This window comes from Pagrus major, chromosome 4, assembly GCF_040436345.1.
Source record: "Pagrus major chromosome 4, Pma_NU_1.0".
NCBI lineage: Eukaryota > Metazoa > Chordata > Actinopteri > Spariformes > Sparidae > Pagrus > Pagrus major.
This window is the reverse complement of record NC_133218.1, coordinates 3,399,668-3,417,094: the sequence shown is the minus strand read 5'-3', so window position 1 is coordinate 3,417,094 and position 17,427 is coordinate 3,399,668. Positions and strand designations below refer to the sequence as shown.

The window sequence follows — 17,427 nt, the reverse complement described above, 5'->3', positions numbered from 1 at the left end:
GTTTGTCCTGTTTGAAATTAAATGTGAAAATATTTTTCAATTTTCACAAAAATAAAGGAGTCAGCTTGCGGTTATTACCTGGCCCTGGCCTTGCCTCTCCAGGTCGACAACACACATGTCCACAATGGGGCCCAGATTGGTAAATGTCTCCATCACCGCCACATATGAGCCCTGGTCATTGCTGTCCACGTTGAGCTGCAGAGAAACAAACAAAACCCTCTTTAGAAATCAATTAAAAAGGATGAGACTCCACACAATTCTGTTAGAGGGTTATGTGAATGTGAAGATAATACAAGGAACACGAAATATTTGCCATACTACAACCTTATGAAAAATGTCAATACCTTCAACAAAGAAATTTACTGATATGACGTTGATATGACACTGATATGAGGTTTATGGATTACATGCCAAGTTTGAAACAAGCTGTAAAAATGAGAAAACATTCAACCAAAAACTTAATTAATTTTGAAGATAGTAGAATGTGTGAATCTGTCACTTTCTGCTTACCTTCACTAACTGGGAGTCGCCCAGTCTGGAGCCCACAAAGACCACACCGTTATCCAAGTAGGTCAAACACTCAGCAATGGATGTCTGTCATTGGAGAGAGACACAAAAACAGCTCAATCTATTTGGCCACATCCACACTAGGGTTGCAACTAGTGATTATTTTTAGCATTGCTAGCAGCACGGCTCTAAGAATAACAATGTCGATGTGTTAGTTGGTCCAACTGTATTTCCCCAACTTTGATGATCCTGTCAAAACTACACCTCAGCTATACTTTGTGTATTATGCTATTTAGGAAATATTAACATGTTAGTAAATTAAACTAAAATGGTGAATATGACGTTATAACATTATACCTGCTTAATATCACATTTTAGCATTGTGGACGTGAGCATGCTGATATATTCAGCTCAAAACACCGCTGTACCCAAGAAGTCTTGATGATCATGCCAATAATTTTCTTGATTAATCATTTTGCCTTAAAAATGTCTGAAAATAGTGATAAATCACAATTTCCTCAAAGCTAATGTGGTGTCTTCAATTTGCTCTTTGTCCAACCAACAGTCCACAACTTAAAGATATTCAGTTTAGTTTCATATAAGACAAAGAAAAGCAGCGAATCCTCACACTGGAGAAGCTGGTACCAGCAAATATTTAACATTTTCGTTTGAAAAATGACTCCCGTGATTAATCAGTCATTAAAAATAGTTGATAACTTGCCTGTCAGTTACGTGATTGGTTAATAGTTTCAGCTCTAATCCACACTGCAGTCATATTTGTAAATACAAATTCACAATACATTTTTTCCACATTAAGTCAGCATTTAGAAAAGCAAACATTGAGTTTGGCCAGTACTAAATCAACAACAAACTAATCAGTGACAATTGGTATAATAGATTTAATTGTTTTAGTCGTCTCAGTAAGAGCACCAGAGGTTTGCAAAGCTCTGTTGGCCAAATGACATGAGCAATTACGAGACGTCACTTTAGGCTCTGTTAATTTCGGATGGGAAATTGTTATTATTTTTGACCTTTTAAATACTGAACAATTAATCAAAATAATAATGATAATTGGCAGATTACTTGATGATGAAAATAATTATTATTTTAGCAATTGTCGGACAGCAACAACAGAAAGGTTACTGAGAACACTCTGTTCAGCTATACTGAAACCAGAGTTCAATACATTTTCCATAATCAAGGGACATTTTATGGAAGACTGACAAATAACAGGAAAACACAGAAGTTTCATGTTTCAAATTGTGTCACCTGTCTGTATGCAGACATGGCATCCTATATAACCTGGCTGAGCAAATATGAAGTAACTTATTATGGGTGTAATGCAGTTACCATTTGAAACAGTCAATCCTAAATCCAAGCACTTTTAAAATGCCACAAAAAATTTCAAGCATTTTCAAGGATTTCCAGCACCCATACCAACCTTGTAATCCATAATAATGATAGCATATAATGCACAATTTTGTTGTTCCAAATGGAAATGAAGAAAGATAATAAAATAAACGCTGCAACTTTCCTTTCATTTTAAAATTTTACTTCTCGCTAGTTTACTTTTTTGAGGTAAAACCAAACAAACTCTGTTCGACACATAAATGATGTTTCCAGATTCACCCTCAGTGGTATAAACATGTTCTTACACTCTCAGGTATTATTGATACATGGTTAAGAGTTTTTTCTGTTTGACATTTTAATGTAGAGCTGTTGCTGCTTGTCGACGGAGCAGGTTGGTCATAACAATAAAGTTAAGAATGATTTGAAAAGCAATCTGTCTCTAGCTCAACAGTCCTAGTCTGCTGGGTTGTTTCTAGCATCACTCAGCAACTAGCAAGAAAGCTTTTTACCTTTCTAAACTCCTTGGCAGGTCATTAGAGAAAGGTGCCACAAGTGAAAAGCTGTGAGCCTTTAACATGAGATTTAGTGCCGAGCACAGTATTGACATGCAGTCGTTGTCTAAATCAACTTAAAAGGGGATAAGTGACGCCCTGGCACGCAATCAACAAAGAGGTGCGATCATTTTCTCTTCTTCTGTACAAGTGTAGACTGATCCATTAGCTCCTGTCAGGGCCATAAACCATTAAAAAGTCGATCGTAACAAACGGGGTAGTGAAAGGAAAAGGGAGCAGGAGGAAAATCAACAGAAAGGGTGGTCGAGCCAGGTAAAGAGAATCAGATGGGAGGTACCCTAGCCAGGTAGATGAACACAATGAGGACAGAGATAAAGACACATAGAGATTCAGATAAATAGAGGACCTCTCCGAGCAGCTCCACATGCAGGTCTTTGAGAGCCACTGTCCCGTCCATTAACTCCTCCTTCTCCAACAGCAGCATAAATAGACGCCCCTCCATGTCCCCCAGCAGGTAGCGTGAGCCATTTGGGTCAACCCGGTTGTGACAGACAATGGTGCTTTGCTGTAAATGAGAGGGGAACACAACAAATCATTAAAATAACACCTACAGTGCAGGTAAAGCCTGCAAAAGCTTCTTGCAAGAAACCTTTATCTTCACCTCATGCATTATCTATATATGAGCATGTCAACATGCAGCCACAGAGACATGTCTTCACAGTGTTTGTTTTGTTCTCTCTCATTATGAAAACATCGTCTGAGGAGTTTCCCCAACGTACAGCTGGAATTTGACACACAAAGCTACAGACTCTTCAAATTTTGCCTGTCAAGAAAGGTAGACATTAAACAAGTCTGCCTGCCTCCCTTCAGGGGCCTGTGTACACTACAACAGGAGTAATACAGAGGTTCATGCTAAAACAGAAGGATTCTGGGACACTTCTACTACTTCTTCCATGTTTGAGCAACTACAATTTAAAAGTGGATTAGAAATGTAACGTGACACAGAATTTTGTACAATACTTAACATAACAGCCTGACCCATACTCGATTTTTAAGGCTAATACTTGGTTTTTGAATTTTAAAAAGATTTAACAATACACATAACATAAACAAATATTGTGATTAGCCTACTTAAATTTTGCTATCAGAGCATCATGACCAAAATATGTACCGAGCAGGACAATTCACAATTGAAAAATAACTTGTCAGCACCCTCTGGAGGACAAATCATGCGACAGTAATACTGCTCTTTTGACACGCAGCAAAGGGCCCAGGCTGGACTCGAACCCCGGGCTGCTGCAGCGAGGGCAAAGCCTCTGCACATGGGATGCCCGCTCTACCAACTGAGCTAATGGGCGCCCACCTTTGATTGTTTATGAAGAAGACTTGCATTTTTTATATATATTTTTAATCAAGATTATATTCAATCCATGCAATGAACCCGTCAAAAGACGGAATATCTTTCTACACTTCTGTAGCTGACACACACACTGATACAGATACATATATGACAAGCTGATCGACCTGGCTGGGATTTATGAGCTCTGCTTATAATTACATGATTTTGGACTTTTATGGTCTGATGAATGATCAACCAATGTGGTTTTTTCATGGTCAATATCCATACCAGTTGTTATTAATCGAGAAGACTCGTAACCGATATGATAGATTGTCATATTATATGATAGATTACATGCAGCATCCTCTGGAGCCACAGAAGGCTTTATACTACTTACATATGCAGTAGTACTCCCCTGTAACACACTTTAAGTGTAAAATTCGTGGCATTACACTTTAACTTGGAGCTTTTTTAATGGAGTTTGGAAATTGTTATGCTAAAATAATTATATCTCATACACTTAAGTTGAGGTAATGTCTGCTCATCTGCTGTAGTGTTCAAAACATTTGGGTCTTAATGCAAGCCAGCATCCTTCAACTAAGCATCCATACATGTTCCACTACTTTGTCGAGTGTTGTTTAGCTGCACCACAAAGCTGTCCTTACACAACCCTATCATCACAAATTATAGATGCAACACAAGTATAGCTTCAAATGCTTCCGAGCCTTCTGTTGCCTCATTGCTGTCTCATCATGGGATGCAGCTCTTGTCTGTGTCCTGCTGAGTGGTTCTGTCTTTAAAAGCCTTAAACAGCCTGCGCATTTATCCAACTCACAATTGTCTTGCAAGCTGTCATGTCATGTGTTACAACTCTGTTTCCACTGTAGCATTGCTCAGCAGATGTTTAAGGGAGGAGATTGGAGATCTGTTGTCACTATGTGACTAAAGACACCCCACTCTAAAAGAAGTTTTTATTTTTCACTTTTTAAAAAAAAAACATCTAATGCATCAGTATTCAGATGAAACACACGCTCCCTTTCAGCTATGTCAGGAAAACACAGAAGCAGATCCATTGATGAATAACAAGTTTCGGCAGCTAATTAATAAATTGTCACTCTTGGGCACAGATGTGAAAAACTAATGTAGGACACCAAAGAATCTGCCTGCATGGAGGTCTACTGAATGTGTCTGAGCTTATAAAACACTTGTTTGTAGATTGGTCAGTGGTGGGCCAGCAGACTGGTAGCGCTTGTAGAATCTAATAAGCTAATTACCTGCCATTCAGTCGAGAGGGTTGCTCTAGGTTTGTGGAAAATAAAAGAGGTTCACACTTTGACAAAAGATGTAAGCAACACCACAGGCAGGAGGATTGTAAAAATATGTTTTGTAAAGGCTCGATCAAGTGAGAAATTGACTCGGCTTGTACATTAGATGACGACAATAACAATGCGTTCTGTTGAAAAGAAGTAGAGCAAGCTCAGTCACACTACGTGGTTTTAATGCCAATTCCAATCATGGCTACTATTCTTGCTTGCTTTTCTTGCAGTTATAGAGGAGGCAGGGGACTTTAGCTCTCCAGTAACTCTGTTTAATGCACCAATTTTATTTCTAAAATGTTTTGTAATGTCACTCAGTCCTGTTAGGCTCATGTTGTGTGAGGCAGCAAAAGTTTAACTAGGACTGAAAGCTGAGAGCCACTCTGACAATATCCAAATGGAGTTCAGTGGAAAGTGGAAAGTAAAAGAATAGATATTATGTGTTGATCCTGTTATAGTTTTCTAACTTCTCAAGCTCAAGTTTAACTGTAACTTTAAGTGGCTCTGCAGTTTTATTTGGGGCACACACCTTGATGTAATATCATACAATATGCCGGCATGTACTGATCAGACAAAGGGATTGGCTGATTATCAACCAGGCCCAAATTGGGATCTGATATTCAGCTATTCCGATTATTGGTAATGTGGTGTTTTTTTGTTATATTGCTGATAAATAAATCTTTGGCTCTGATGCAGCTGCCTGTCTCTGTCAGCAGTCACCATTCTGTGGTCTCACTCAATGTCTCATCCCCACACTATCTGATTGGTTACAGATCACAGGTAATAGCATATCAACAATAAATAATCTGAAACAGCAAAGTAACTAGCAACTAAATTAATTAAATATATGTAGTGGAGCAGGAAGGGTCAGAAAGTGCAAAGTACAAGTACATATCAAATTAATCAGAAAAAGCCTGTGTTACATCAGTGGGTCTGTTAAACATGAGGAAATGTTTGTTCACCTTACATTATAGAAAAATGCCTGAAATACAGAAACCAAGGAACTGAGCTGTTAACACCACTGCTCGTGACCATTTGGAGGGTTTTAAGGCACATGTCTTGTTTCAGGAAGTCAACAAGAAACTCCAGGAGGAAGGGGAGCAGTTTATGAAAAAGATCAGGGTGTGTTTTCCTTCAAATTAAAGGATGGCCCAAACAGACAGAAGGCAACATTGTTTGTAGATGTGAACTGCAGCAGCTGAATTCACAATGACACAGCTAACAAAGCAGACTGCAAATGAACCTACAGACTGAATTTTTCCAGGGCAAGCTGAAGATCACAGGGAAGTCTGCATCTGCAGCAGGGCAAAGCCAAGCTGTAGATGAGACCTCAGAATTACTGCACTGAGCTAACCTCGACAACTTAACAGCAAGTTTGGTTTTAGATTAGAGGTTAAAGGACTGTCAATGTTATTTTCACTGGACTGAGACACTTTTCCTACTAACAACCTTGCTGCCTGACCAGTCAGAAGCCCTGCCAAAATAACTGGGGAATAAGAATAGATAATTAATTCTCTACTGGCGTCCCTCTCGTGATCATACTGGCAACACACTAGAGAAGAAACAAGCGCTCCCTTCCAATTACACTTATGTCCAGTTTTCAATAACCTTCCAAAGTCTGTTTCAAATGAAATCTTTCTTCGAGTGTGTCTGGAAATGTTCTGAGAGGAGCAGATTGATGATTTTCCACAATTATGGGCACAACAGTTTAAGTGCGTCCTTGTCTAAGGTTTTACACAGCAACACAAATGTTTTTCACTGTGGCCCCCTTGCGTTTTAATGGAGGGGGTTGTTATTTTGTCTTTAGAAAAAAAGGCCTATGTTGAATGAACTATGAACAGCACAACTAAACACAGACAGATAAGCTAGTGATCAATGTACCCAGTTACTCAAAGACATTATTTTGTTTAAATTAACTACATCTGAACAATTTTTAATGTTCTTTCCAAAATGTATGAGGCCATGGTACCAAAAACGCAGCAACACAGAGAGAACATCCTCTAATTATAGAAGCAGGATGCTGTTGAGGTGCTCCTCTGGGCCTTGAGCTTTGTTAAATATGAGCAGAGCAGAACAGACTGCAACTTAATCTCGTTAAGACAACACTAAAAGCAGCAGCGTTTGGGGAGCTTAAGTCATCATCATGGCAGTTATTACCTTCCCTTTAAATGCAACTTCGATCACAAGATTCATCACAAATATACTTTATCGTGTAGGCTACACCGGAGGGTCTCCTAAAGTAGTTAAAAATTTATATGTTCATAAAATACAGATTCTGGTGGCAGTTTTACTGACATCAACAATTTTATTTTACTTCATTACATAAAAGAACTATGCATCTGGGACTTAGTTTGTCACAAAAACTTCCATTCAAAATGACACAATTTTGCTGGAGCCTGTCTTACTCTCTGAATATCAACTGAACTTTGCTTTATCATAAAATTATTACAGTTTGATCCTCCATCAGCTCTCTGTGAGAAACACATTTACATCAAGAAAATGTTGCATGCTGATACAAACCCTTGTGTCAGGATCATTTTTTAAAGTTAAGCTCATGGACCTCTCTTTTTCAGTTTTACCCACAGAGCTAGTAGCTTCAAATGAGACTGGGCTAACGATCTGATTTGTTTTGCCTCCTAGTTATGAAAGGAAAAAATGATTGCTCACATAATATTATTACACTGTGAAAATAACATTATTTTCGGTGTGTTGCAGGCCCACACAGAATCTGTGCATGCAGAATACAGAAAACACCTCTGCACATTTTCCACACATTTTAAACGAATAAAGATGTTGCTTGTAAAACTCAGAAAATTAACACATCTCCATCCTCTAGTACATGCTTGTGACAGTCGTGCGTCATTTTCAGATACTGTTATAATTATTAAAATGATTAAATGTATTAAATTAAGTGGTGTCAATATGTTAAAAAAAATATTGTTTTACTGCTGAGGAACTAAGGGAGGAGCATTTGTCAACACGGACAACTGTGAGAGATCGGGTGAAAAGTGTGTCAGGGTCGACTTGGTCGACTACCTGAGGAGGCAGGTGACATTCCTCATGTTTGAGATGAAATAAAATCTCCTGACTAAAATCTGCAAAATAATTATTTCAGCCTGCTTGAAGTAATTTTAGGTTGTTTTAAGGTAACATGTTTGTTATTTTTGCTCAAAAACTATCTTTATTGTCTTAAATGAACATTGTGCATCACATTACAGATATAAAAACTGACAACTGTCTGCAGATTCTGTTCGGGCCTTCTATATACTATGTAAATGAATCCTACTTTTTAATATACTGCAAATACAATGTTAATATTTTCCTTCCTTTGGACAGCTGAAAGAGGAAACATCTAAATGTTCGACAGACGACAAAAAAAACAAGCATCTTCAATATGCATCATTTGATGTCTTTACCTTGATAGTCGGTGGTGCAATGGCCAAGTATTTGTCTCCATTGTGGTAGGTGATGGACTCTTGTCCTATGATTATAGCGCCACCAAATGGCTCTGGCACTAAAAGACAGGCACACAGACAAGAGTCAGTGCTAAATTTGTACAATTTCAGACACAAGCATGTTGTATGTTTTTTTTTTTTTTAAAAGGCATGCATTTATGTAGCTGCATCATCGTCATATAATCAGTTAGTTCTGTTTTCAATTTAATGAATAAAATAATTACATTGCCTCCAGTCAGTCCTCACTGTGCGATAAACTCATCAAATATACATTATAGATATTCCCTTTTCTGGATGACTGCTGTGCTGTGGTTTCAAATGTCTTCAATAACTGAACCAGTTTCCCCAGATTCATCTCTGTCTGAAAAGCGGCGGACTTGTCAGAACTTTTCCAGCCACCAGATCTATAGCCTGATTTCATTCCTACACACTGGTGTCTACCAATTAATAACTCGTACCATCGTATGTATAAAAAAAAAATAAAATAAAAAAAATCAGAACGTTTTTGTTTGACTCATGGGTAGTACTCATTATTATCAGGTCTGTATTTAAAATGACTAACAATTGGATAGAAAATAGCTGTTATTAATCTGGGTCAAAATCTGACTATAAAAATGTATTTTGCAGCTCTTCATTTTCTTTTGATTTGCTAATTAACTGACTGATCATCATTTTACTGATGTATGTAAGCTGTGATTACCTGGGATGACCATAGACGCCTCAGCCTCCACATTCTCCTGTTTCCAGGGGCCCTTGTTGAACTCCTTCTCCCTCAGAGAAACCTCATAGGTCTTCACATGGCGTCCTTGGGGGTCCTACATTCCACAACAGGACATCACGTCACATTTTTAAATAACTGTCTTGAATGAGGACAATATGACAGTTAGTCTGACGTATAAACAAAAGGTTCCCTGTGGAGTTATAGACCTCTAGTAGAAATATAGAGCTGCTTTTCTCCTGTTTGTCCCAATTTTGTTTATCACATGCTTGCGCACAAGGATGTGCACGTGAACATGCACACACACGTGCGCGCGCACACACACACACACACACACACACACACTATTATGACACCCTGTTCCATTGATCAACAGGTGACAGTCACAGGCCATGATATGCTGCAATGCATCAGCAAAGGCAGGGAAGAAGACTGCAAGCTAGTAAACATGGATGCAAACAATGGTGGATTTAAAATACTCAAATTAGGAAAAGCACCCGACATGTTTGTCAGACCTCAAGAACACACAATGTATTTTGGTTATGATGGCGAGTAACACTTCATGAAAAAAACTTTTGGCATCGACAGGTAAAATCCAAAGGACCTCTCATCTAGATTGTTTACTTTTGGGTTGTTGAATTTTTTATACATCTGTCATAGAGAAGTCTGCCCTTCCTTCAATATAGTGCAACTAGATGGCACTCAAGATAATCCACAGACCTTCTTGTGAGCAGTTTCATGTGGGAGCCATTTTCTCTCTACACTGTATCACAACACAAAAGGAAGTGTGCATCTACTCATGTACAAGAGGCTGGTGCTTGTTACAGCACAGGATATAAACATTAATGGAAGACTTGTGACATTAACTAACTTAGCTGACTAGCCTCTACATCCATGAACAGATGCATGCTTCCTTCTGCACAGTGAAACAGAAATGAAATAGTTCCTACATTAAACTGCTCACAAAAAGGTCTGTGGATTATCTTGGGTAGCCTGGTCATGATTTCTGGAAAGACACATTGCTTTTTAGTTTTTAAATGCATTTCTTTGGTGCTTTGAGCATCACAAGCCAAGTGCCATCTAGTTCCTTTACATAAAAGAGAAAGAAGACATCTCTACGGTAATATCTCCAAAACTGAGCAACTCACACCAAAACAATCTAGATGGATAAACAGCTCTACGGGTGAGAGAGACAATATGCGCTTTTGATTTTGGGGTGAAATTTCCATTAAAACTTCAACGTCAATCAGCCGTTTCACAGCTGTCACACAACACTACAGCACAACACAGGCTTGAGATAATACTTGGAAAATGCACACAATAAATGCAATAAAAGTCCAACCTGTATTCATTTACCAACATAGTCTTTCTTATTCTCTCATACACATACACCCATACTCTCCCACAACCATGCACCACTCCTGCTATAGTACCTGGTAGATGAAGCAGACAGTTGGGGCCTGGCAGCCATACAGGAAGTGAACATCAATGACTTGCAGCTCCTCCAGTCTGATGTTGAAGGCCTTGAGCTCACGGTTGTCCCTGTCTAATGGGATCACCTTAAACAAACCATCATACAGCCGCAGACCAATCATACGGCATTCTGGGTCCACAATTCCAATAATACCCGTCTCTGAAGGACGTCCAATGCGATCCTGCGAAAGAGTAATTTGTTTGGAAAGGTTTAAGTCCAGCCTGCGTACACTTCAGACAAAAATTCACATTTAAAGTGTTCTTTAAGTGCCGTTGAATTCAGTACAGCTAGAAACCTTTGCCAGCTTTAAACTTTGAAATGAGACCTGAGAATTACAGAACTTATGCATAACAAGATGATAACCACACTGAAATGTTACACAAAAATAAATATTCTAATATTCATTAGTAATACTCTCACCCACCTGAACATTGCCGTGGGCACGGGTGATGATGTCAATGCTCTCCCCGTTCTGTTTGTATTCCAGGATGCAGGCATTGTACTTCGATGTGAGAATGAACAGCAGGTCTTTGCTCTCACCCTGAACAAATGAATACAAAAGACACCAAAGTCATCAAAGACCAAGCATGCAGAGGCCTGCTTCTAATTTAATGAAACCGGCTCCCCACAATAGAATGTAGCTGCAGTATTGATCAGCCATCTGATTTACTGCCACCAGCCTAATTAGTAGGGACAGACTTGAACAGTCTATGAATTCACTATACATTCAACCCAACTATTCTACTAGGATTAGGTTCTTTTTTCCCTGGTCAAGATTTATTTTAACCCCTAATACTTGGGGGGTGTCTTTTTTCCCCTTTATAACCTTCAGTGATCAAGGTAATTATAGCACATACATCTATCGCTATATACACCCTTTTTAGAGAGGAGAACCCTTCTAATTGATTCTCTTTTCCACATGAAAACTAAACGTAAAAGAACAAAAAAGAACCACAATATATTTTGCACATATTTTTCACCCTTGGTAAGAAATTGATGTGCTTTCAGTCTCTAACAAGGTTTGTTATAGAACTAACCACTTGTTCAGGGTGCAGACACTTCATGTAAAACATAAATTAATCTATTACATTACCCATTCAATATTTATTTCGGCACTCTGCACCCTCACATTACTGTATGTACAGAAACAGATTGCCTTGTATACAGACATTAAACTTTGTTGTTCATTGTTGCTTTTTATAGAAATATTCATATACATACCTATTTGTTTTACCTACTTGTTTGTACATTGAAGTTAAATGTTTATTTTCAGATTTCAGATTTGACTTGTTCTACACGTCATATCATGGTATGGAGAACAATACTATCTTTGGTGTATCAGTGTGTAAAGCAGGATACGTTTAAACAGAGACGGACCTATCTTAGTCCAGCTCTGTTGTCCTTGTTTTTACTTTAGCTCTGTCTATATCTATCTATCTCCCCAAAAACAGTTTGTAACTTTGAGAGCAAAAACTGAGGTCAATGCTTCCATTTCTCCAAATACTAATAATAAATGTTATTCTGATTCTGGTTCTGATATGAAATCTTCAATGAGACTGACAATTTGACCAATTGTCCAATAGCCCACAACACTAACCTTTGGCCTGAAGAGCTCCATGACAGCAATCTTTCCATACATGCCCACTTCCTTGACGGGCCTCAGCCCCTCTGCTGTGACCACATAGATCTCCAACCGTGTGTTTTTAGCTATGAGCAGATTGAGGTCCTCCGCAGAGGTGAAGTGACCTGTAGACATATCAGCATTTATTAAATTGTAATTACAATGTTGTGTAGGTGAAAAACACGACTGAAAAGGTGGACAAATATCAGCAATGGGGCTGGAGAGCAATGTTGACAACATAAGAAATTGTACTGGCTACATTTCAAGTCACAGGAGATGACCCAAACTGTTTTCATTCAGGGGTAAATTAATTAGAGTCTCAATTCAGGTATACAGGATTACAGGAATGACACACAAAAGGCAATCACACATAGTGTAATACAATAACACATATTATACAGAGAAGACCAAGAGTAAAAAAGAAAAACACCTTTAACTACTGCTATGGTCAAATTATACTCAAAGTAATGGAAATTAAAAAATATATATTTCTGAGAGCGTGGCTAATATTTAGGGCATCATTTTTGTTGCTTCTAGGTATTTTTGACTTGGTTGTCAACTAATTATCAGCACAGATTATTGCATTAGTTCAACTTTCTCAGTCAGTCTATGAACTGTAAAAAAAATAAATAATACACTCCCATCACAGATTACTATATCTATAACAAAATAAATAAAGAAAATGTTCATATTTATACTAATGAGAAAATGTTTAATAGTGCTATAGTGCTGGCTTACAGCAACTGCCTAACATATGTGTAAGTTACGGTGTGTAGTATGACATTAAATCTAACTCTCAAAAGTATGCTGTCATGATTGCTAAAACCAAGGAGGATTAGGTGTGACATTTTCCTTCATTCTTAATGGCGGACCAAGCGCTAAATGTGGTGAACAAAATAAGATATCTAGGTCACATCATCAGGGATGTGAGCACCAGTGTTTCACACAGTATGCGCAAGCCAATATGCTGGAAACGAAATTCTAAGTGTGCAGGGTTGATGTTAAAACAGCTCATTTAAGAGCCTACTGTACTCCATGTTACACGGCCCACTTGTGGTGCAGTTATAGTGAAGTGAAAACAAAAAGACTTCAGGTGGAATTTAATGAAGCATTCAGGATCTTGCTTTAGTTCCCAAGATGGACAAGCGCGTGTCTTAATATGTGTCAAAGCATTTGTGTTGTGTTGATTAACCGATTCAAAAAATCATAATGGCCTTAATAGAGCCTACACAAGGTGACACAGGGTACTCCATGCTGGAAACACTGGAGTCATTTTAATCATTATGGAATTATGAAAACTATGATAATGTCTCTGTATTTATGTCCTTGTATTGTATTTATTATTTTTTTATTATGATATGGCCCTTTCTGTCTGAAACTGAATTTTCTTTTTAAAAAAGTATCAAAAGTATCATAACTTGTATCACAGTTATTATTGAGTTAGTAAGTATTTATCATGTGAAAAACATTTGCTTGTTATTAAAATGTGTAAATTCAAGTCTGTGTTTTTTGACTACTGGTCTGACAAAAAAGCTCATATAAGACATAACTTTGAGCTAATGGACACTTTATTTCTGCAACATTGATGATAAAATGACTCAGAAAAAGGAAATACTCAAGTACCTAAAAATGGTACTTATACTTGTGCTTGAGTAAATTGTACATAGGTTTATATCAGTTGCCATATCAGTTGACCCTAGTAATTAACATTTAGGGAATCTGGCGTAAAGGAAAAGGAAGACAGACACTGAAGATCAGACAGTCGTTTCATGTGCACATGTCAAATTCTGTCTTCATGTTACAAAGCAGTAAAATGCATTTGGCGTGATGCGGTGAGACATATTTCATGTGCTGTAAGATGATTCAATAACACCACCTCAGTCTTGGTTCAGTATCTGAACGTATCTTGTGTTTTGAGGGCCACATTAACGTTAGATCAAACGACGACACCAGATTTCTGATTAGTTATACACGGGTGGGATATTTGCCAGAAACACAGCTTGCTAAACACGCTCTGCCTGCATGTTTCATACAGTTTACAACAGCTGTGGGTTGGTGTGACGATATTTGTCAGCGAAACAAAACGTATTTTGATCTGGGATAACCAAACTGAGCACGACCACGGCTAACGTTAAATCCGACAGAAGACACAACGAAAGGTTCAGCGGGTTGTTTGTGCGTTACAACCAACATGACATAAACACAAGTGAATCGTGTAAGTCATGGCTTGCTTGTAGATAACTATATTTTGTCTGTCAAGTAAACATTTGAGTTAGCAAAACAATAGCTAGCGGCTACTACAGGCCCGTCTGGGGCACTTTACTTGCAGCGCGGGAGCTCAGCTAGCACGCAGGTGGCCAATGTTTCATCTCTGCAAAAAACAAACAGCGGATTTTTTACCTGTGATGCAGGCGTTGACTGCCGTAGGTTTCTGGGCTGTTACCACGTAGTTGTACGACATTTTTGACAACAACAAAAGACAAACACCAGAGTAGTGTTTTAATCTCACAAAAGTGACAAAATCATTGATAATAAAACTCCCGGAAGTGGTTAGCGGAGCCGTTTAGGCATGAAGCATAGCAAGGTACGGCAACCGAGTCTGGGTTAGAGCGCCCCCTGTGTCGCGGAGGATTGTCTCTGTGGTTAAATTCCCCCATGGTGGAGCTATATGTACAATTTTGAGGTACCTGCAGTTTACTTGAGTACATGGGCGTCGCAGCTGTTACGTGAGGGTAAGACAAGTTCTTCTTAGGAAGGAAGAAGGGAAACATGACCGCAAATCAAATCAAATCAATTTTGTTTATACAGCCCGAAATCACAATCACAACGCCTCAGTGGGCTTTACAATCTCTACAGCGAGCGACATCCTCTGTCCTTACACCCTTGATTTGGGTGAGGAAAAACTTGTCATATTGAGAAAAAAACCTTTGAACAGGGTAAATAAAAAAAGATGGAAGAAACCTCAGGAAGAGCCTCTCTCAGTATGGACAGACGTGCAATAGATGACGCATGTACAGAACAGAACAACAAAATAACAGTTCATAAATGTCATTGACAGAATCTGATACAAGGAAATTCTATAATATATGTAAAGAGTGTGGCATTGCCAAGTGGTGGCCGAGTCACACGACCTCAGCTCCACCATGGTGACCTGGAAGAGCACAGGCCACACAAGATAATTAACAATAAAAAACAAACATCAGAATTGAAAAATTTTACAAAAGTACAGATGTAGTAGATAGAGAGAGGAAAGTAAGATAGCAAATTTACTTTGACTCCACTGCTATTCAGTTGGAAATATTGTACATTTAATTCTAAATCTAAATCAATAATTGTAATACAATTGTATAATGTGTATTGCCTGACTTGTACATTTTCTACTATAAGTATATTTTAATAATAATACCATAGCTTACTTTTACTAAGGTAAAACTTTGAATGCAAGCATTGGTAAGAGTGTATTTTTGACACTGTTGTGTTGTTACTGTGAGGCTACTTAAGTAAAAGATATTTCTGCCATCAATGGGAAGAGCTATTCGTAAAAGCATCTTTTTGTGCAATGAACAAATTCTTTATTAATAAAGTTAAGGCAGTTGGCTTTGTTGCAACATTGAACATCGCATCATCAATTGAATAGCTAGACTACAATATAAAGAATATGAAAGGATCGTTCCAAATGTGTGTTTTTTTCTACTTAGGAAGAATATTCTGTTCATCATTTAAGCCTTGGTTGCTAAATAAAGATCTTCATCACCTTACGAAGGTCTTGCAGGCTTCACTGAAATGTCCATATTTGCTTGAGAGGGTATAACAATGTCACTTTGCTTGAGACGGTATGTATACATAACATTTGCACTTATTTCTGTCCTAGTGCTGCTGCAACACCTGAATTTCTCATCTAGGATCATTTACGACTTATCTTAATATATGAGTAATAACAATTATAATAGGACTTGTGCAGTTTTTTCGCTTTTATTCAAGCTTGACAAAAGTTAAAGACTTGACTTTTTCCAATAGATCCCTAAGGAGCTCAAACAAAACACACAGACACAAATCTCCCAATTGAAACAACCAAAAATGTGTACGACGAAAAAACTTTGTGTTTAGCTTACATGTACAGTAGGATGACATCTCAGCTGTCTAAGAGAATTAATTACAGAATAGTGTTCGATGGACTACTGTGCCACCAGAAAGGTTTCCATCAAGAGCTGTGACCCCTGCTGCCCCAGTACTACAATTACAGCTCTCAATGTCTAATTTCCCCAGATACAGTAGTAGGAGAAGTGATGCTATGCATTTGGTGTAAAAAGAGTGAAATCAGTAAGACATTTATATTCTTACTTTATTCACATTATAAGCATAAATCACAATATCTCCCTGCTGTAGTGAAAAGCATAGAGCATGTCTAATTTATTTAACATTTTTTTAGGTTTATTTTATGCTAAATTTGTCCATTATAGCAGGGGGGACGTTTCCTGACAGCTGAAAATGTTACTGTCAGATACTGTTCCCCCTGTGTTCAGTATGAAAGGAAGCCCACACATCTGTCAAATATATGAGCAAAGCTGGCTGAAAATTGCAGGACTTACCTGTAGTGATTAAATTATTGAGCAGTATGAATTTGACAGATGTGTGAGCTTCCTTTCAGGTTAAAACAGAATCTGACAGTCACATTTTCAGCTGTCAGGAAGTGTTCCCCTTGCCATAATAGGTGTTTTTTAAGACAAAGAAAAAACCTGTATAAAAAAAAATAATTAAAAAAATATCAGAGTTGTGACAGTGAAAGGCTACTTATTGGGGCAACATCGTCATATATAGCATATATGGGACAAAAAGAAAAAAAAGTTTGACTATAAATATAATCAATATTTATTTATTTTCTGTCATCCCATTTTCAAAATAAAACGACACATATATGAAGTTGTCATTGATAGCCCAGAATATGAGCTGGCAACAGTGTTTCACTCTGCAGTGTCCGTAAAGAAACTCAAGAGATGGATTCATTGTATGGCAATAGAGATTTTGATTAAATAAAGATTAGCTTTCGGCGCTCCCTTCTCTGTTTTCGACAGGAAGTCACCAACATGTGTAGCAGCGTTGCCATGGAAACGGCACTCCGCATATTCAATGAGAAA

The 17,427-nt window shown here is 38.0% G+C and overlaps 1 protein-coding gene across 1 annotated transcript in view; it reads right to left on the bottom strand.

Moving 5' to 3' along the window:
- The window catches only part of ddb1 (damage-specific DNA binding protein 1), a 53,654-nt gene extending 38,814 nt beyond the window's left edge, over positions 1–14,840 (bottom strand). The window contains exons 1-9 of the mRNA XM_073464113.1: positions 14,693–14,840; positions 12,269–12,417; positions 11,096–11,212; positions 10,631–10,852; positions 9,180–9,294; positions 8,441–8,538; positions 2,776–2,934; positions 511–594; positions 79–195 (exon numbers count right to left, since the gene is read on the bottom strand). Of these exons, the coding sequence (XP_073320214.1) occupies positions 79–195; positions 511–594; positions 2,776–2,934; positions 8,441–8,538; positions 9,180–9,294; positions 10,631–10,852; positions 11,096–11,212; positions 12,269–12,417; positions 14,693–14,753 (1,122 nt within the window). The 5' untranslated portion in view covers positions 14,754–14,840. The remainder of the gene's footprint in view (positions 1–78; positions 196–510; positions 595–2,775; positions 2,935–8,440; positions 8,539–9,179; positions 9,295–10,630; positions 10,853–11,095; positions 11,213–12,268; positions 12,418–14,692) is intronic.
- Positions 14,841–17,427: the final 2,587 nt, after the last annotated feature.